At 48.1% G+C, this 21,302-nt stretch overlaps 2 protein-coding genes across 2 annotated transcripts in view; one reads left to right on the forward strand and one right to left on the reverse strand.

Annotated features, from left to right (window-relative positions):
* LOC6590977 (SH3 and multiple ankyrin repeat domains protein 1) overlaps positions 1 to 21,302 on the reverse strand; it is a 72,271-nt gene that overhangs the window by 14,090 nt on the left and 36,879 nt on the right. Inside the window, exons 4-8 of the mRNA XM_026986757.1 lie at positions 1,696 to 1,821; positions 1,296 to 1,627; positions 1,060 to 1,228; positions 523 to 717; positions 277 to 343 (exon numbers count right to left, since the gene is read on the reverse strand). Of these exons, the coding sequence (XP_026842558.1) occupies positions 277 to 343; positions 523 to 717; positions 1,060 to 1,228; positions 1,296 to 1,627; positions 1,696 to 1,821 (889 nt within the window). The remainder of the gene's footprint in view (positions 1 to 276; positions 344 to 522; positions 718 to 1,059; positions 1,229 to 1,295; positions 1,628 to 1,695; positions 1,822 to 21,302) is intronic.
* On the forward strand, positions 20,636 to 21,298 carry LOC113565219. Its single transcript, XM_026986756.1, has 3 exons — positions 20,636 to 20,896; positions 20,970 to 21,105; positions 21,165 to 21,298. The coding sequence occupies exons 1-3, from the start codon at positions 20,675 to 20,677 to the stop codon at positions 21,251 to 21,253; spliced, it is 447 nt and encodes a 148-aa protein (XP_026842557.1). The 5' UTR covers positions 20,636 to 20,674; the 3' UTR covers positions 21,254 to 21,298.

Below are 21,302 nucleotides of genomic sequence, written 5' to 3' on the forward strand. Positions count from 1 at the left end.
TACAATATAATAAGTAATAGATTGAGTAGAGAGTAAACAAATCCAAACAGAGAGAGAGAGAGAGAGATAGAGAACAAATACAAAAATATATAAACTGGAAACTGTTTCAGTTCCATTCGAATATATGAATATGAGTAGGTATATGAGTATAATGACCATGAAGTTCTGTTGCGAGTACGAGTCGAGTGTTCGGAGTGGAGGATGGAAGATGGAGGATGTTGGATGGAGAATGGAGAATAGAGAATGCAGCAATGCAGCAATGGAGAATGCACTCACCAATATCCTCCGATTTGTAGTTCTCAATGACTTCGGCCAGCTCCAAGTTGCCAGCTATGACAGCCACCTAGGGAAGAGAGAGAGAGGGAGATCGAGAGAGACGTTGGCATTAGATGACCAGGCACCAGACACACTACCCAAAACCGATTGAAACTAAATGTAAATATAAGATACTTAAGGGCTAGACTACAAGCGTAACTACAGTAGCAGCATAATTCCATTCTAGATATACGTTGGACTTTTTACCTGATAGGGAGTTTGGTTGGCAAAGTTCTGGGCGCCGCGCTGGGCGCCGCGAAAGAGAAGCATTCGGGCACAAGCCTCTTGGTTGTTGACGGCGCACACATGCAGCGGACTATTGCCGGACGCATTGCGGCCATCCATGTCAGCACCGTAGAACAGGAGGTGTTCCAAGTGCTGAACCAGGCCGTGCCGACAGGCCTGTCTCATTGCAGATTGCGGATTGAACAGTGCGGAAGGATGCAGATACAGTTGCAGATACAGATGCAGATACAGATACAACCCGCGGGTTACAAAAGAGTTAGAAAGCGTTTGTTTTTGTGTTTGTGTTTGTTTTTTAGAGTTAGAGAGAGGAGAGAAAGTAAAGAGAGAGAATTCAAATATTAATTGGCATTCAGCACTTTGGGGGCAGGGGTACAGACACCGGCTGGGGGACTGCGGGCGGGGGCTTCACCAGAGATTCGATGAGGGGTATAAGCATTGGCAGTTACGAATCTGGGAGTCTACGGGACTGGCGTTTTCAAAGGACCGCCACCGACTGACCTGATGGACCTCGTTCCAGCCCTGGCTATCCTGGATACCGAGCGTCGCGTGGTCGTGCAGCAGGCTCTCCGTGATCTTCGATTCGCACTTTCTGGTTATCGAGATGTACAGCGGCGTGATCCCACGCCCGTCGCGGTAGTTGGGCGAGGCCCCGAGCTCCAGGAGGGTACTGAAAGGAGGGTAGATGATTAGTATATGGATCGCGGATCGTGTGGCCTTTGGAGACTCATCCCAACCTGACCGCCTCCAGGGAGTCGTGCTCCACAGCCCGGTGCAGGGCCGTGGTCCCGTCCTTGGTCCTGTAGTCCAACAGGGCCCCGCCATTGACCAAGGCAATGAGCACTTTGTTCGGTTTCTTGGCACCGGTGGCCACGCTCAGCGGCGTTTCGCCGCTCTCCGAGCAGTGGAAGTTGGGGTCCAGTCCCTTGGCACACATCTTGGCTATCTTCTCCACATGCCCCCCGTTGATGCACTCGAGGAATCGGCGCAGATTGGCCCGGGTGTGCAGGGCCTTCAGCTGGCGCTCGTCCAGGGTCAGCATTTTGTAGACGCGTCGCTTGTACTTGAGCTGCGCGAAAGGAAACAAAGGAGGAGCATTTAAGAGGGATCTATCCAGAGACGCACACGCACACTCACCTCCAAGTAGCCGACGGGGCCGTTGAATGGATAGTCGCCCAGCCGACGCTCTTCATCCAGAAACTTTCCCGCCTTCCCGTTCGAGGGCGGGGCGAAGAGGCCGTAGTTGAAGCTCTCCTTGAGTTCCTGCAACAAAAACAACAGAGGATAAGGGTGAGTGCAAAGGTAAGAGTGTTTCTATGTGCGAATCAGGTGCTCCATTCGCGTGCTCAAGTCGTGTGTGCGCGAGAGTCAGGACAAAGGACTTCCGGCTTGCCAGTGGGCGAACTTCCTTCTCATAAAAGAGTACAACATACATCATATACAGCGGCATATACTGTATGTGTGTGTATATAGGATGCTGTACCCTGTACACAGAATCCTTCACAATGTCCTCGCTAATGAGCGCGTGACGGGAGCGCCATCTAGCGACTGCCTCTCACGGGATAGGCACGGGGTGGGGTAAGGGGGAGGAGTTACGGGGTAGGGGGGGGGGGGGGGGACTGTCATTATTTACCGTTGCGTTGCCTTTAAGTGGCAATTTCTTGTTTTAATTAAACAAAAAACTCCCTTCTTCTCTTCGGCAGAGCGACAGAGAGAGAGAGAGAGGGAGAAAGAGGGGACTACCTCTGCTCAAGTGTATAACGGGTTTGCCGCTGCATTAATTATGCAAACTGCGTGTGTATGGGTGTATGTGTGTGTGGGTGTGAGCCCTTAAGTAGCAAGTGCCCCCAGGCAGTTGCATGTTGTCTCATAATGTGCCAAATGTTGCCATTAGAGAGAAAAGGAGTTCCCGTCGAAGGTTCCCCAATTTCCAGTGTTGGCTAATGCATCAGTTAATACAAAAAACATCAAAACAGAGCATGACAGTTCCGTGGAATGGGAATACTTCTTAGGCTGTCACTTTCTTTGATTGAAAGCCCCATCCCCCCAGGACAGGGCAGGCCCCTGGGTCAGGGCTTCCTTTCCTTAATTTTTAGTTCTTAGGAGCGTATTTGTTGGTTCTACAATCAATCAGTCTGCCAAAATCATTAGCCAGTGGAGCCCTGAGAACAGTTTCACAAGAGGCTAGCAAAAGGCTGCAAGACTATCCCCAGCTCGATGCAGTTTCCCTTGCCAGTCACGTAGCCCAGGACTTTGCTGAGATAGTTGTATCCCAGATACAATATACGAGTAGACGGGTACACGGCCGCATGCAGCAGCTCTTCTTCGTGGGGGAAACCCACCCCTGGGTCGCATAAATTTCAACCACACAAACTAACACGCCCCAAAAGTGGCAGTAAAGCCCCACTCCCCTCGCACATGCCACACACCACTCACCCTCTCCTTCAGAGGCAACAAAACACGTTAACTGCTTTGCGCCAAATGGTTTTTATGGCGCCACCCTCTCTGCCACCCCGTGTACACCATCCCTTTTCCTTTTCCCTTCCGAAATCACACCCATCCGAGTCTCAGTCTCAGTCCCAGTCGGAGTCGGAGTCCCAGTCTCAGTCTGAGCCTCAGTCATGCACATGCAAATTGCAGACACGTCGCTGCCCTAGACCCCCATGGGCCCGCCTGCCGCCAGGCTGTCAAGCGTCGAGGGAGTGGTCCAACCTCCGGCTCTCGGGGGTTGCCCTGCCCTGCCCTACCCCTCCTTGGGAGCCCGGCGGGGGAGGAGGTTGTGGTTCAAAGTCAAGTTGTTTGCGCAAATTGCATTTTTATGAGTTCTGATTCCGATTTTCCAATCCGTAAGACAGCCCATAAAAAAACGTCCACGTTTTGGGGATACTGGGAAGGGCATCCAAAGGGGGGGCGGGGGGCAGTCCCCATCTCTGGGCACACCAAAAACCCGACCCCGCCCCTCCGTGGAAGCTGTTGCAAAAGTAATTTAGAACTTTTGCCCTCTTTTTGGGTTTAAATCACTTTTCCAAAAGTTTTACTCATTTTGCTCACTTTTTCGGGGCCATAAATTGTGTTCTGTTCTGCCTGCAACAAAGTGCGGGGGCATGCGATGCGGAATTTGTATTGGGCTGTGGGTGTTGCGTTGGAAGGATATTGTCCATAAATCATGGAGAAATTGCAACTGCATCGGGCATGCAACATGGCCAATGGACCCCCAAAATGCCTCTCGAAGGACCATTCATGGCTTTTTGCATAAAGTTCAATATGTTGCTACAGTTTGAGAGCCACTGTAGTGCTCTTTTGGGGGAGTATGCTCTAATTTACGGGCTATAGAAGCGCTTCCTTCCTCAATGCCGCAGTTTGACAGCCACTGGCCCGCAGCAGACGAGTGTCAAGCTCTCCGCGGATGGAATAGAATCCAAAGTAAATGTCAATGCGATGTGCGATGTGTGATGTGCACTTGCCAGCAAATAAGCGACTTCCTGTTCCAATAAGAAGACCCCAAGGCGACTCTTGGCAACAACAACAACAATAGCAGCAGCAGCAGCAGCAGCAGCAACAAAAGAAATCATTGATAAATTGTCAAACAGTAGTGGATGTAGTTGTAGTTGCTGGTGTGTGTACTTTTTGCTGGGACTGTTCTGTTGTTGCATTTGTTTGCCCGTTGATTGAAAGCAACGCTCAGACAGACAGGAGAGGGGTAGAGAGGGGAGAGCGGAAAGACGACGCTTAGCAGGTAAGTATAAACAGTGCCAGCAAAAAGTAAATAGCCTTCTCCGATGGACTGGACTGGGGACTGGACTGGACGGCAGCCACCCCAAGCCCCCATGGCATGGAAGTGGGTCGCCTCCGATCACTGACCATCTGTTGCTCGAGCTGCTGCTGTGTCTGCTTTGTTGTTGCTGTTTCTAGTCGTAATCTCATTCTGTGGCAGCAATTAGAGTCGCAACTAGCTGCGGCACTGCTGCACTGTGCTGCAGTCACGGCTTGGATTTGCTTCGCGTTTTTTCGGCTGCGGCTTTGTCAAATCTTATACATTTATGGCCTCATTAGCTTCAGCAGCATTTTTTATTTGCTTCTTTGTTTATTTTCCTGAACTAAAGAATTTTTGAGTTTTTTGGAAACACAAAACCACAGAAAAGTTATCCGGCGTTTGAGAGTCACAGACAGTTCCAGTACAGTACAGTACAGTACCGTACAGTACAGTACAGTACAGTCTCCCATTACCAGCCAACTCCCACTCAAAAGGTATCGAATATCCAAAGATCCACAACAGAATTTGTTGACAAAAAGCCAGAAAAAGAAAAACAGAGAAGAGCCCAAATGATAACGGAAACGGGCAATGCAGAGATGCTGCACTATGGGCCAGAGTTGAGCAAAAAGTGAGTAAAAAATAGAGGAAAAATGCCACCTTTTAAGGCCTTTGCTCTCAAGGCTACAAGGTTTATTCGTCGGAGACTTCACACACAAGCGAAAACTGAAGAGAGGTAGAGTGACCGAGAGTGCAAAAACAAAATACATGCCGTGTGCGAGACGAGAGTCTGCTTTAGTCTTGCTGGGATAGTTTTCTTAAGGTCTCGAACTTTGTAGACAGAGAAATTCCGCCTTCGGTATTCGGTACTCGGTATTTGCTTCAATTAAAAGCAAATATTTACACACACTTGTGCAAATACAGTAATTTATGTGGGACAAAAGATACCCATTTTGAGCGCAAATATGGCTTAAAGTGTGCGTCAGAGCCCGTCCCTGAATCATTTGGGTTTCTTTATTTAGCCAAAGATACTCGTAGCTTCGGGAAGGCATAGGGAAACCTGTGCTCAATGTCATTAGGGTTAAATGGGAGCACTTCCTCTGCATTAGCTGCCGATTGCGGTCTTGGCGAACTTTTAAGTGCCAAAATTCCGTTTCTTTTGTTATGCGCTAGAGCTACGGGGGCTTCAGCTTTTGGCACTTCCTCTGCCCATTGTGCAGCAGCGGTCTTTGTTGTTCTGGCACATTCTCCGATTCCGCTGATGCCTCGACTTCTCAAGTTGCAGGCCCCAACGTGAGGCTTCAGCATCAATTTATGTATTCCTCCAGCGCACAAGCACACCGGCGAGCACACGAGTCAAGACTTGGTCTTGGTCTTGGTCTTGGACTTGGTCACATCATCTTATAAATTTAGCTCGTTTGGCCAAAAGGGAGCAGGAGGATGCCTGTGGTTAGCCACAGAGCCCCAGCCCGGCCGGGCAGCCCCACTTTGAATTGGAGTTTGCCTGACTCTCGAACAATGCCTGGCTCCAGCTCCACTGGAACGAAGCCGGCTCGAACCCCAAACCGGTTGTCCGCCTGGAAATGAGTTCGGTGCTCGATTTTCTCCGCCAATTTCGTGCACTTCGGCACTGGACCTGGGGATGTTCTTGGTTCTGTATTACTCTGGCGGGGGGAGGGGGTACCCTTTACCCCTTTACCCCTCTCAGTTGACATTTGGTTTATTTGGGTGTTGCGCATTAATTTATGCGGATTTCTGTAATTAATTTCAAGTTGATTGCCTTTTCGGCTTTCGCTGGCTTCGGGGACCCTGGATTTTTGCTCAGTGCACAGAACAGAACAGAACAGAACTCCCCTCTCGCGGAGGTCAATGACGTGTTCGGCTGCCTGCTGCCTGCCGCCTGCAGCTGGCGCTGCTTCAAAGTCAAAGCTATTCAGCAAACTTTACAAGCAACATCCCATCGCATCGCATCGCATCGGATCCCATCCCATACCATCCCATCCGGATCCTAGGCTGAGTGGGAACCCTTAGGACTACACAGCAGTGCTCTCCTGCTCCTCCTCCTCCTCCTTCTGCTTGCACAGCTTGGTTATCATATAAAGTAGTTGCCGCAGAGAGGAGAAGCTTCGAAACTAGTTTTTCGTTTCGCTAGATATTTCGTGGGCAAAAGTGCGCCTCCTTTTAGGTGTCTGTCTGCCTGGTGGCGGTGCCCAAGATGTTTGTCTTGTCATGCCCACCTACAGCATCAGAAGAGCACCAGAAGAGCACCAGAACAGCACCAGAACAGCATCAGAAACAGAAACAGAATCGGTTCTAGCCAAAGGAACTGGAGCTAGCGCTTCAGATGAGGCTGAGAATGGAGCTGGAGCTCTGCAGAGAAGAAAGTGTTGAAGTTGAAGACTTCTTTTGGGGCCGCTGACTGAACATTTATCAGAGTCAAGTGCATTGAACTTGCTGCATGCTGCATGCTGCTTGCTGCATATTGCCTGCTCGTGCGAGTTGAAGGGGGCGTGGTGGCAGCGCATCGCGCTACGCCCATAAGCCATTCATATTTCTTACACTTTGCTGCATTTAGACAAACAGCCAAGGGATGGGATGTGCTGCAGGAATGCTGCGAGGAGTGCCAGGACCAGGCACAAAGGGGCATGACATTCATTCGACAGACAGCGTCGAAAGGTGAGCTAAGAGAGGAAATTGCAGGAATTTAGTTGCAGTCAAAGGATGCGGACATGCCACACGGTCGATGCACACGGTACGGTGCAAGCGGGGGAGACACAGAGGGGCAGCAGAGGGGCGGCAGGCACTATGAACCCCCTGAGTGCAGGTGACAGGCATTTGCAATAAAACTTCCATCTGCAAAATGCCAGTGAGAGGCAGCAGGGGGCGGCGGACGGAGAGGAGCTGCTGCTGCTCTAACTAGAAGAAGAGAAAGGAGACCTTTCAGAGGATTAACCGTTGACAATGTTGCATGGAATGTGGCAGCAGTCCCTGGCCCCGACCCGAGAACTTCAAAAAGCGAAGCCAAGCTCGGCTCGGGCCAGAAACCATGACAGAATCATGTTGCAAAGATATTTTCATGTCGCTGGCAATGTCATGCCTCGTCTTTTGTTGCATGACGGGGGTGCTGTTGGCGGTGGGTTCCGGTTCCCAGCATAGCAGACTTTTCCAAGACTTTTCCAAGTAGTGGCAGAATTCCACTATTCAAGACTTATTAGAGGAGATTTTCTGCTGCTACACACAGTACACCTTCAACTGTACAGTTTTACAAGCAGCAACTGGATTGCCAGCAAACTTCTTTACACCCCGAAAGCATCTTTCCTTCCCAGCCGCACAGAGTATCGTTTTTCATTCGGTTTTCATGCTGGAAATTCCTCACAGAACTGGGGAAAATCAATATTTATATAGAAACAAGACCCGGCAGCAACAAACAAAAACAAGCAAAAGCAGACATTCAAAACAAAAACCCAAACAGAGAACATACATATGTATGTACCTCCATCTGTGGCATACCCGTGTATATTCCGACGATTATGACTGGATAAGTAGACTCCTCTGTAAGCCCTCCACCTCCCCCCGGCTGTCTGGGCAGAAAACATGCGACAAATTCTGGCGGGGCACCTGCTGCGGGGGCAGGGGCAGGGGCAGGGGCAGCGGCGGGGGTTGGGGCTGTTGTGAGTGTAAAGGGTCTTCCAAGTATTCCTCGTTGGCGTTGCTTTTCTTAGCTGCCGCTGGGGTTAAAGAACGGTGGAAATGCTTTCAAGCATTTTCCATATTCATCCACAGCCAGGGAGGAGGCAAGCCGGGAGGGGAGCAAGGAAGGAATGCGGCTGGCTGCATAGCAAAGGAATAAACAACAAAAAAAAGGAATAAACAAAAACCAGAACGAAGCAAAACGAACATGGGATACGCTTAAATATGGCTGGGAGACGAGGGTTTACTCCAGATATTAACCAGATATAGAAGTAGATATTATCTGAAGAAAGGTGCTACAAGATAGAAGCATAAGCCTGGGGTACAGTAAACACCCACAACTAGTGCTGAGGATAGCTAGATCGAAGCCTCACCTGTGGCACGAGGAAGGAAGCCGGAATGCCCAGTGAAAGGCCCCAAAGACTGGCCACGACGACTGACCACTCCATTGTCCATCGCCACAGCCATTTCTATGTCAAAGTCATTGCTCAATGTAGAACAATACAATGCGCCACTAAACGATAAACGATACACGACACACGACACACGACAGAAGACGTCGACACACCATACACGACACACAAGACAAAAAAACGGCGAGGCCTGCTAATGGTAATGACAATGTGATCATGACGATGCTGATGATGATGGTCCAAGACAAGAGTCGCCATGTCCAGCGATCATTTTCCTCTTTCACTGAACTGAACTGATCATTTGCTTGAGCACTCAAATCGCTAATCGATTTGATGGCAAACGTGCGCTCCAATCCGATCCGATCGTAGCTCCAATCCAATCCAATCCAATCCGCATTGGGCTGCATTTCTCCCATTTGTTCTGGCCACTTTCTTGCGAACGTTCTCTCTGTCTTGGCCAGGGGTATTTTTAGGTCAGACCCAGGGGAGTGTGCTCTGCTCTGCTGGCACTCCACCGCAATGGACGTCAACCACCTTTCGGCAGGGGATTGCTGCGGATTTGCTGGGGCAGACCTTTACAGTTCTCTGTCAGGCATAAGCAGAGCAATTTGGGCATTCATTTCATTATGGCCATCCTCCCCAGCCACCCCGTTATTAGGGCTTTACGGTTGCCTTTGCTCCACTTGTGGGGAGGACTGGAAAAACTAACAACCCTCGTACAAAAAGTAAATGAAAATGAAATATTTTGTTGAGCAAATAGAAAAAAACAAGAAAATTACAAGAGGGAGCAGCTCTCCTTATCCGATTGGGATGACAAAACCCAAGGCAATGAAATTTATTTGCTTAACTTTTCGTTTGAGCACAAGAATTTTCATCTAAATTCGGCAAGTGAAACAATGCCATGCCCTGTTCCATGTTCCATCTAGGCACAAAACAACTCCATCCTCCACCACTCCCTTTCCATCCAAGCCACATGCCCATTGACCCCTTTCTAGATTTACTTTCGGACTGCAGCCATAGCCATGGCCTCTCTGTGTCCGTGTCCGTGTCCGCTAGCAATGCTGGCAGCCATTCGGCCAATCAATGCAACAGCAAGGGGACGAGCGGACAAACCGACAAACAAACTGGCAAACAAGTTGGCAAACAAACTTCCGTCTCAGTGCACCTCAACACGTTGCAAGGCAGTAAGCGGCAGGCGGCCAGCGGCACGAGGCATGTTCTGACTGATGTGTGGCTCAAGTGGCTCATGTGACCCAAATAGACTCCAATCGGTCAACAGTTGCAGCCGCCGGTTGCCACAGGAAAGAAAGCGCACCAAAGGTGTGGAGAGAGAGGCGGCAAGGCAGCAATGCCGCAATTAGCCGAGTGGATGGGAGTTGTCACCTCAACCCCAGATGACAGCTCGGGGCCTCAGCCCTTCGGTCGCCTAATCGAATGATCAAAGCAGATCAGAACAGATCAAATCAAAACAGATGCGATTCAGATGAGCTGTGAGACCTTCCCATTGGTGTCGTGTGGCAGTGGCAATCAACTTGGCCATCGACTGAAGCATACGCATAGATTACAGAATAAAGACTATCACACGAAGCACCCGTATTTGCAGAGAGCATCTCTCTTTCGAGCTTAGTTCATTGGTTGTTATTGTATTAGTTGCTGAGAGAGATCGGGGGAGAGTGTGGACAGAGTAATAAGGTGCCGTCGTCACCACATCTTCTCTCTTTCGAGGACCATCCGACTGTCAGTGCGATGCAAACGTGGAGCACTTTAAACGTTTGCTCTCTCTTTCAAGCGATCGTCTCTCTGAGAGCCGAGAGATGGGGATGGTCCTCACGACAGCGGACGACGTCGCCTTGTTCAATGTAGAGGAAATCTGTTATCATCTGCTAGTCCATCTCGGACACATGCTCCTTAAAGCGTAGACTCTGAACAATGCCAATAATGCCCCCCTGCAGGGGTACAACAAAATCTATCAGTCAGCAATGCAATTAACGTCGGAATGTGGCAAATGGGAGCTCACTTCAAATCGTTTCGCTCCATAAACAAAATCGGAAAACTCTCAAGATTTGCAAAATTGCCTCAGTTTCAGGTGTGAAATGTGTGTGTTTTGGGGGTGGCGGTGGTGCAACAATATTTTCAGGCTATTCCGAGCAGCAGCAGCAGCACACATGGCCTACCACTGCTGGCTGATAAAACCCAGCTGCTGGCCAAGTGTGAAATTGAACAGAGATACGCGATACAGACGGAAATATGGGGAAAACTAGTCTAGTATTCGAAGCAGCTGGCATAACTGTCAAAGATTCAAAACATTCTGCTTGCTATTTTTACCTGGAGTGCACTGCATGTACAGCAGGGCCCAAGCTATGGATGTATGTTCTTTGGTGCTCGTCTCTCGATTTGAATTTGGCTGCTTAGTGGCTTAGTGGCTTAATGGCAGCACCAGCTTACGGTAAATGGAGGCAAAAAGGGTGCCCACAAATGGTAAAAGCAACTTGAGTACGAAAATTTATGCAGCAGCAACTGCCGTGGCAGATACAGAGGCAGAGTCTGTGGCAGAGTCAGGCCAGTCAGGCTGCAGCAATTCCCCGTTGCAAAAACTGACCGCAGCCATATTTGACAACGGAACGTGCTCGGGCAGCATCTGAGAGCTCTGTCTCCGTTCTCCGTTCTTGGCTCAGTCTCCCTCTCTCTCTATCCCCGCCCCCCCATCGGTGCATTAAATCAATCTCTGGGGCAGCTCCCTCTCGTGAAAGCCCTGGCCAGGAAAGTGGGCAGACTTGCGGCGTGGCCTGGCTGCCCTTTATTTACGGTCCAGAGCTTGAGGTAAAAGAGAGCAGCGCACAAAATTATGTCTAATAATAAATTTGTTTCACTTGAATATAGAGCAGGGAATAAAGCACAACCAAAGGAATGCCAAAACAAACTTTGGCAAGGATTTTAAAGACTTTTTACCCACTATTCTAAAGTATAGGTGTACATACGATTTATCCCTAGAATTTATCTACTCTTTGGGCCTTTAATTAGGGAAATTTCAGCTGAGGCCCCTAACTACCGATGTGGCAACGATTTCCCTATCAGCTGGCCATCAAAGCCAGAGACCAGCGACCAGGGACCAGGGACCAGGGACCTGGGACCCGGCCAAGTGTTCGGCAGCAAACAATTGGGGGAAAAAATGCTGCCAATTGGTCGGGAAAGGCGGCAATGCATGAAATCTCACAGCTCGTAAATCGATGGCAGCTCCCCCCAGAGACAAAGAGACACACGACACCCCACCAGAGCCACCAGAGCCAGCAGAGCCACCCGCCACCACCCACCGGCCAGCATCTGTGTACGTTTTGGGGCGTCGCCTGGCGCGCGAATTATGCCACCAACGAACGACCAAACAAATGCGAAACCCCAACATTTTTGCTATTTTTCCCTGCCTCCTGCTGCTCCCCAAACGACTCGATGACTGCTGCACGTGCGCCGTATCGGCAAACGGGTTTCTGCTACTTTAATTTAGCCAGCCACATGGCAGGCTTGGCAGCAGCGGCAGCCGTGGCAGCAGTGGCAGCAGCGGCGGCTTGCATCCAATAGATAGCCGTGCAACGGCCGCCTGCAGCTGAAGGACACTCGCTGGCTGGGGCCTCTCTGGCGTCTCCGATAAACGAGGTGGAAAAACTGCGAGAAAACAGAAATTGCCACAGAGCCCGGGCCCCAGCGAAAGGTAGAGAAAAACCGTCTTGGCAGAGGCTAGAAGAAAAACAAATCGAATCGAAGGGGGGGCAGACCTGATGGATACCCTGCACTAAGTACGCGCCTCACGCCAGCCTTCGTTTGGGCCAAAACATTCACAGGGTGTGCACGAATGTATAGAAGGCCGCTCAGAAAATTGTATCTGCGAAATATCTGCGGCTTGTTTGGCTTCCAGGCTAAGTTCGGTTCCTGCTGCTGCTGCTCCTTTTAGCCAGAGAGTCAATTTGGCCAGAAATGAACTCGAGATATTTCGCTGCGATCCTCCTACTGTCCTCCCCATTTTGCCCCTTCCCCATTCCGCGCTGCGAGCATTTTTGCCGGCGTCAAATGTTCTTTTCTTTGACGTTAGTTTCAACTAGGGCCTGGCCACGCCCACTAAATTGCTGGCATGCTTGCCAGCCCCTGCCCCTTGCCTCGCTCTCCTTGCCACCGCTCGAGTGGCTGCAGACTGGAAGGAGCACAGGAACAGGAGTATTCCTCCCTCAGCCTGGGGCATGCATAGAGCTGGCCGTGGTTTTCATTCTCCCAAGAAGAAAAGAGTTCTCTGTCCGCATTTGGGCATAGGTAAGCTCTGGCCGGGACCTCCTCTGTGCCAGCTCTCGAGCAGAGTCGCCTCGAATCGCACCAATTGAGCTGTGATTTAAGTACGCCATAAATGGCTGAAGTGCGAGATTGAGATACTCGACGAGGACTTCTCTGCGACGGCAGCGACGACGATTGCGACTTTTGCACTCACTCAATGGCACTCAGGGCCCACTACTCGAACGTACGTATACATATGCGGGTCGGTCGGGTTCTGTTTGGATCTTACCTGCAAGCGAAATGAGAGAACAACGACGATAAAGCTGACTCGATAATGGTTAATAATTGTATGGTGTTGGCAGCAATGCTGGTCTGTCGCCCCCCTTCCCTTCCCTTCCCAACACATGATTCTTTATAATTATAATATCCGTTATGGCAGCAAAGTTTCGAGGGAGCTCCCCACCATCATCTATCTGCTTGGATATCGTATAAACATTGCTATATTTTAAAACAAATTGATGGACACACACACACACAGACACACTCGCACTCACACTCACACGCAGACAGCAGCCGGAAATGGTTCATTGTTCTCCAGTGATGGGGCGTCGGAAATTGAAAAGCAACCCAAAACCAACATCAAATTTAAATTTTGCACAGAAAAATGAACAAAAAATAAACCAAGCCGAGCATTAAATAAAAAAAGAAGCATAAAAACCCATTAAAAAGCGACACACACACACACACACATGGAGGGGGTGCTGCCTTCCACTTAAGAGAGAGGGAGGGAGAGAGAGATGCGACCTCCGAGCAGGGGCTTTACAGTTTTAGAGGAGGGGGCACTAGAGCATCCACATTCGCCGAATAAACCGACTGACGTATGTGGATTCGCTGTAGAAATTACCCATAAGCGAATGGAAATGCCATTGTTTAGCCACAACCGAAAACACTCCAGTAGATGTGACTTTTGATAGGAATATTATCGTGTTTTTGTATTTTGTTTAACTGAACGGAACTACCCGCATTATGAGCCTCTGTACCCCAGTTTAGAGCATCGTTTTTAGCATACTTACAATTTCAAACGGCTCTACAGAGCCATGGACAAGATATAAATCCGAGAGGATTCCTATATTGGATTCCCCTATACCGAACGACTAAGAGCTACTTTTTCATGATGGATTTGTTAGAGCCACTCTTAGAACCATTGTCTGTCACAGCAGTAGGAAAGTTTTACAGCTTTTAAGTGGTTTTAGGCGCCAAGAGCCAAACGAGTGTATATCTTTCATCCTGGCTAAGCAAACCCCCTTCGTGTGGGCCTTTTCTTGGTTCTTTGCTGGCCGTTACTCTTGTCTCATTTGCCTATTCCATTTCTGTGGGTGTAAAAGTACCTATTGAGCGACTCTCTCAGTGAGGATCATTGGGGGCCTCACAGAACTTGTAAGTCGGTGCTGCTCATCCGAGAGCGTGACAGAGGCAGCCGAAGGAACACTGAGGAGCATGCTTCTGTCTCCCGAGTTAATTGCACAGCTCTAGACATATATAGAGGGAAAACCTGACAAATGATAATAGAAACCCCCCGATTATATTGATTTGGGTCGCAAGGGCACAGTTGACCGTTTTACAGCCACTTTGTGCTCGACTTTTCCAGTGAACAAACGGTGGCACTCCCTCCCCTCATTGCTCGACTATTGCTATTGTTCGAGTAAATTACCTGCGCTTTGTGCGACTCCCATTGATTCCCAAAGAGATAATAGCGCACCACAGAAAGAGCAACAACAACAACAAAAGGGGAGCAAATAATTTCACAGTCAAGGTCGCGTGGAGGGCGGCTTATAGCGGGTGCTGGTTGTCATGTGGCACACGGGCCTGGGGAGGGGAGAGTTCTTTGAACCGGTAAAAAAACCTCAATTTTTGAGCAACAATAATTAGCATTAATCCAGAGAGAGACAATGTACGGCTCTGTTTGTTTTGAAATGATGCAATAAATATAAAAATAAATAAATTAACAGCAGCTCGAATGATAAATGGTGTTACCGGATCCAAACAATTAATGAAAGCCCACCACAAAATATACAGAAATTTTTGGGAGTCTCCTTCTATATTTTTCTTCTCTTTTTTTGGGGCATGCCGCAGAAGTTTCCCAAATTATTTGTTTGCCTACTGATAAAAAAAAATAAAAAACATGTCAGAAATTCAGTTAAAATATTTTGCGGTTTCCCTCTTGGCTCCTGCCCCTCCCTTGCGGTTGTCGCTCTGCAAATGATAATGCTATCGAGAACTGTCCAAAGGCGACCCGAAACCACTCACGGACTGTGTAAAACGGACAGAGACATGTGGCAGCATGGAGTACTACTCCCATTTCCATTTCCATTCCCGTTCCCATTCCCAATTCCTTTTCTCGTGGTCCATTTGCGAATTGCCTGACGCCTGACGCCTGAAGCGCTAAAATCTTTTTCCTTTTTTGCATTTTAATTGAATTACATGGGTAGCCAGGAGAAGGGGGAGGAGGAGGACGGAGAGGGATTCGAGGTGGAAAGAAAAGGAGTTGCTGGTCGCGTGGTCGCTGCGAGCCATAAATCTGTAACTGTTTGCTGTACTTGACACATTTCGTAGTTGGAACTGAAGTTGCCCCGTTTTGTGGCAGACTAAAGCAAATTTTGTGGCTAGTAAAATATTCACGTAGGTGGTGGATACGTACATACATAGGTTTGAGAGTCGCCGCAGGCCTCGTGTCCATTAAAATTAAACTTAAACTTAAATATTAATAAATATTCAATGAGGCAGAGGCCATCCCTTTTCCGCCTACAAATACAAATATGTATGGTGTGGAAACTAAAATAATATTATTAATACTTAACGTCTGTGTGGTATAACATATGTATATAAATTTAATTGCAAATTCGACTCGGTTTTCTGTAACTCCAGAGGGTTTTCCTTTGAGGCTTTAAGGCCATCATGGAATGGAATTATCTATACAAACATAGATACTTATATTTATATATGGACAGATAGATAGATAGGTACAGAGCCTAGCACCAACCTTAAACCAAAAGGCCACCTGAGCCACGCCACCGTAGGCATATCATTTATTCATGTAGCCGACACAAGACGAATGCAACAGCAGCAGCAGCAGCCATTTGTTTACACCACAAGTGAATTTCCATTGTTCCATTGCGTATACGCACACGAGATGGGTGATGCCAGGGGTTGCCAGGGGATGCCAGCGGTTGCCAGGGTTGCCAGGGGCACCATTTCCGATTCCATACCCAGAGTTGTCATCGTTGGTTTTGGTAAGGTTTGTATTTTTTGTTTTGACAGCAAAATTAAATTAAATAACACGCCAGAGCGCGACAAATTAAATTAAAGCCAACAAAAATAAACAAAATGTAATTAATAATAATAGGAAATGCGGAATTCGTGCTGTTTTTCAGTGGTTTGCCTGCGGTTCTGTGGCTGTCAGGCCGCATTCCATTTTGCTTATGTAACTACATAACCAATGTACATACATGCATACATTATGTATTCATGTCTGACGTATCCTTGGCATATCACGCATACGCAGTGTTCGAGGCATGGCAGGATGAAATTTTGTACACTTTGTGAATACTTTGATGGTCGAATATGAGATGCATGCTTTAAATCGGGGCAAAAACTATGACCTTTACATTCATAGCCCAGATAATACAGATTCTTCTTAGATATAGTCTTTTGGTACAAATAAACACTTCTCTTCTACTTCCACACTCTGCGCTCCCTATCGGAGGCATCTTTATTGTTCCGAACAATAGCCGAGCCTCAAGGAGGGGGCTAGGGGGTTAAATTATCCACAAAAGTATGTGACATTTACTAGCAAAAGAAGGCGCCGAAGGACGCAGGCAGAATGAGTATGGCTTTGTTGCAAGCCAAGTTCTTGCCGGAATTAACGGTTCAATGGAGAGACAGAGATTCAACGATAGACAGGCGGCACACACACACACACACACACACACGCACACGTCCTTGTGTCTTCGTTTACATCTATGTAGGTCTCTATGCCACTTTGGCTCAAGAGCGAGAATGGGGCACGGAGTGGGGCAGCGACTGGCTGGCTGAAATGAAATGATGTCGTGCGTGCCCAAACTATGCAGCATCATTAAATCTAACGACCGTCGAGGGCTTAGCGGAGGCGGAGGTGGAGTCGGAGGCGGGGCGAGGGCCCTGCAAAATGTCTACATTTTCAACATTTTCCATGGCATTAGAAGACTTTTGATAGAAACATCTCGCAGTAAAGATATCTCGTGTGCCTGCCTCTCGTGTTACCCATTAACTTGGACTAATTGAGGAATTGGCCATTATACCATGGCCTAATTGCCATTGCCTGGCTTTTGGACACCGATTCAAGGGACTTTCAGTGGCAGGCATTTATCCAATTGATTCAATTTTCTCTGCTCCAGCCATAAATCTGAACCGCGAAGAGTCCTAAGTCCTCATTCCCTCTGGCTAAAATCAATATCTCTCTTCAAACCCCTTTATGTCTGCCACTCTTCTGCTTCATGGCCCTTGGCCTGTCTGTCCCTTCTCTGATGCTCCCCCTCAGCCTCTGCCTGGCATTCGATTGGAGATACTTTTTATACCCGATACTCAAAATGAGTATTGGGGTATATTAGATTTGTGGTAAAAGTGGATGTGTGTAACGTCCAGAAGGAATCGTTTCCGACCCCATAAAGTATATATATTCTTGATCAGCATCAATAGCCGAGTCGATTGAGCCATGTCTGTCTGTCCGTCTGTCCGTCTGTCCGTCCGTCCGTCTGTCCGTCCCCTTCAGCGCCTAATGCTCAAAGACTATAAGAGCTAGAGCAACGATGTTTTGGATCCAGACTTCTGTGATATGTCACTGCTACAAAAATATTTCAAAACTTTGCCCTTCCCACTTCCGCCCCCACAAAGGGCGAAAATCTGTGGCATCCACAATTTTAAAGATACGAGAAAACAAAAAACGCAGAATCGTAGAGAATGACCATATCTTTTAGACTGCAGAATCTGAATTGGATCGTATTACTATTATAGCCAGCATCAAGAAAACAATTTCATTTTTTCTCGCCCTGTCTCTCTCTAACACACAGGTAGCATAGGCGGCTTTGCTTAGAGTAAAACATTAGCGCCTAGATCTCAGAGACTATAAAAGCTAGAGCAACCAAATTTGGTATCCACACTCCTAATATATCAGACCGAGACGAGTTTGTTTCAAAATTTCGCCACACCCCCTTCCGCCCCCGCAAAGGATGCAAATCTGGGGATATTCACAAATCTCAAAGACTATTAACGCTAGAGTAACCAAATTTGGAATCCGCACTTCTCTTAGATCTCACTATAAAACGTGTATCTCAAAATTTCGCCCCACCCCCTTCCGCCCACACAAAGGACGAAAATCTGTTGCATCCACAATATTGCAGATTCGAGAAAACTAAAAACGGGGAATCATAGATAACGACCATATCTATCAGATTGCTGAATCTGGATCAGATCAGATAATTTTTGTAGCCAAAAGGAACAAATCAATTTGCAGTGGCTACGCAGCGCGTGACATCACGCTCAGACTGATTTTCTGTCTCTCTCGCACGCACTCTTTGTCGTGTCGTTTAATATTAGCGGCGTCTGCCGGAGGAAAGCCATACTGACTTAGTATCGGGTATAACTGTAGAGTTGCGGTGTCCGCAGCAACTCACAACGTTCCCCCTCGTTACACTTCGCTTCAATCGTTTATGGATTCTGGGCAGGAATCAAACTGAAGGACTGCCTCTACTGATGGAATACCCCAATCGAAACCCAATCGAAAACTAAAGGATTGTCGGGCATTCTCTTCTGAAGGATTCGCTTGGGCGTCTCGAGCCGAGCCTCGAATATGCCGCGACATAGCCGCGACATTTAAAACTCATTCTTCATCAGCCAAATATATGGCCAAGATCTGCTTACTGGTTTCTTATCTGCCAAAGAGCCATGGAGCCAAAGTGGTTTAATAGCTAAACCTCGAGCCACAGAGCCACGGAGCCACAGAGCCCTGAGCATTACGAGTGGTAGTACATGGAAAACAACTTAAATGGAAACCGGTACGTCGTAACGCCCACCCAGAAGCCACAACGACTCGTACCCAAACAGATCATAGAAAACAGCTTCGGTTTTGAGTGGATTTGATTGGATTTGATTAGCAGGCGGAAGTGGCGATGCAAAAAGACTCCCAAGAGGCCCACACACGCACACACCCTGCTCTAGAGTGGAGCACTGACTGATTGATTGACACTCCAAGCTGACTGATTGATTGATTGATTGATTGATTGATGGACGGCACTGCAGCGTAAAGTTGAAGCAACCCTCGCCGATTGTAAAAATACTTTTCTTGGGCCATAAATTGATGATGAAACCTGATAAAGCTTGAGGATCCGATAAAACGGTGTCTTTGGCCTTTGGTTCGTTCGGATCTAATCAGTTCTTCAGTTCCTGCGAAGGCAACACCTCGATTGAGGTGCAAATATTTGCGCCATGATGCCACGAATTGTATTCTTTATGGCACCTACTATGCGTACAATATAAATAGTTCTCTCTTTGTCGCGATAAGATATGCGACCTGCCGTCTGATTGATATATGTACCTCCTATATGAGCCCAAACATATCTGGGAAAGCAGGAAGTGTGCTAAGAACCTGATATGCTATATGATAGGGGAATTCAAGATAGCCGAGAGTCGGCAGTTCTTTCACAGGCCTCAAATTAAACGCCAGAAAGAATCAACTGCAAAGATAAATCCTCTCTGATTCTGATCCACTATCTATCGACAGAACGTGGCCGCCAGTCTGTTCCCACACCGCAACACATAGCAACACACAGAATTTACAACATAATTCACTAAAAACCGAAACAGACACCACTGAAACCACTCCATCGCCCCCGAACACTGTCGACACGGCCTGACACTGCCACTTGCTGACTTGGCCCAAAACGGAACCGGGACCAGGCCATGCAATTAGCTGGAGGTCATTGTGTTTTCGGTTCAACCGAGTTCACGCTGAACGCTGAACGCTGCAAGCTGAATGTTCAGCGGTTCAGGTTCGGTCCAGTTTCCGTTCGGTTTGCAATGTTGCGGTTCCAATAACGAAATGGGCGCGGCCTGACCCGGCCCCCGCATCGCATTTGGCAATGTTTGGACAACAATTTGTCCGGCAAATTGTTATTAAATGTGTACAATCGATTTGGGCCATTGTTCGGGCCTTAATTAACACAGGAAGAGTCACAAAGGATGAGGCAAAAGCAGGCAGGGTTTGTTCAAGCGGACATTCAGTTTCCGGCATGCAAAAACGTGATGTGCCCCTGGAAGGGATGCCCATGGAGGAAGAGGATTAGCACAGGCAAGTGAATCATCCACGGTATTTAATCTTCGATCCATTCAAAGTTTAGTTCTTTCGCTCTCTCTGGAGTTTCCCTTGACAGGCGGGCTGCCATTCAACTGTCAAATATCTCTTCTATCTGCAACGTCACGATTTTCTGGGCACGACTCCGGCAGTCCGGAGTTGGGTCTTGATTGCCCGAATTGCATTGAACTTCAAAAAGAGAGCTGTGGGCAGGGCAGGGGCGGAGCCTGCTGCAAGGGCACGTGGCAGCGTCTGGCTTGAATGCGGTGCCAATCAATGGAACGCTACATTTATTTGTTTTCAAATTGGTTTAGTATCCACAGAGAAGTAGAGACTCTTCATACTCCGAGGGGAATGCCCATCGTTAAGCCAGCGCATTTCGTGTGTAGAAACGGAGTAACGCGTATCCTGGTGTCCAGGCACGTGTGTCTCGATTCCTGTACGGCGTGAAGTTGGCTGCGCACTACCGCGTTTCACAGTCAGCATTTGTGCGATTACGGTAAACAACAAACTCAACCTCGCTTTTAGCTGGCAAACAAAGACTCCCTACCTTTTCGGTCAACTGTTTTCAATCAAAATTATTTGTGAGTTTTATTTATTAAATAGAATAATAACTTGCAAAAGATGTTCTTTAAGAAATGCTGCTTCTTTTTGCCGCTGGACACGGGGTGCTTCATCATTGCGCTGTTCTTCCTATCCTTCCATGTGGGCGAGATGGTCAGCTACTCCACCGACTGCATTTTCGTGAGAGAAACAACCGAAAAGGCGTGGGCAGTCATCCTCATGGCGGGCATACTAATGATGGGCATCATCTCCTCCGGGCTGCTAATCTACGGTGCCCGCAGGGTGGGTTAACAATCAAATCCGAAAAGGGTGCAAAGCCTAAGTCCATTTTCCTCTTCTGACTGCTTTATTTCAGAAACGCCGAGGACCGGTCCGCTTCTGGCTGACAGTCTTTTTTATTATACTTTTTTTCTACATCATTTTGGGCATTGTCGATATCGCTACAGCAAACCCGCCCGTGGTTACCATCTTCTGTGAGATACTGATCATAGGTGAGTGATCATCGATCTCCGTATCGGTCCACCCTCCATAACCGCTGGATATCCCACAGTATCGCTGATCTACTCGCTAATGGTAGTCCACTCCTTCTACATTTCCCTGAAATACGCAGACGACGAATTCGAAGATTTTGTCGCCTAATTGTCATCATTATGCCTGTGTTACTATCGAATAAACCTCGAGTTTACCT

This window comes from Drosophila persimilis, unplaced genomic scaffold (assembly GCF_003286085.1).
Source record: "Drosophila persimilis strain 14011-0111.01,24,50 unplaced genomic scaffold, DperRS2 tig00000002-arrow-pilon, whole genome shotgun sequence".
NCBI lineage: Eukaryota > Metazoa > Arthropoda > Insecta > Diptera > Drosophilidae > Drosophila > Drosophila persimilis.

Coding starts and splice junctions, on each gene's coding strand:
- LOC113565219 (XM_026986756.1), top strand. CDS start 20,675: ATGTTCTTTAAGAAATGCTGCTTCTTTTTGCCGCTGGACACGGGGTGC. Junction 20,897..20,969: donor TAATCTACGGTGCCCGCAGG/GTGGGTTAACAA, acceptor GCTTTATTTCAG/AAACGCCGAGGACCGGTCCG. Junction 21,106..21,164: donor CTGTGAGATACTGATCATAG/GTGAGTGATCAT, acceptor GATATCCCACAG/TATCGCTGATCTACTCGCTA.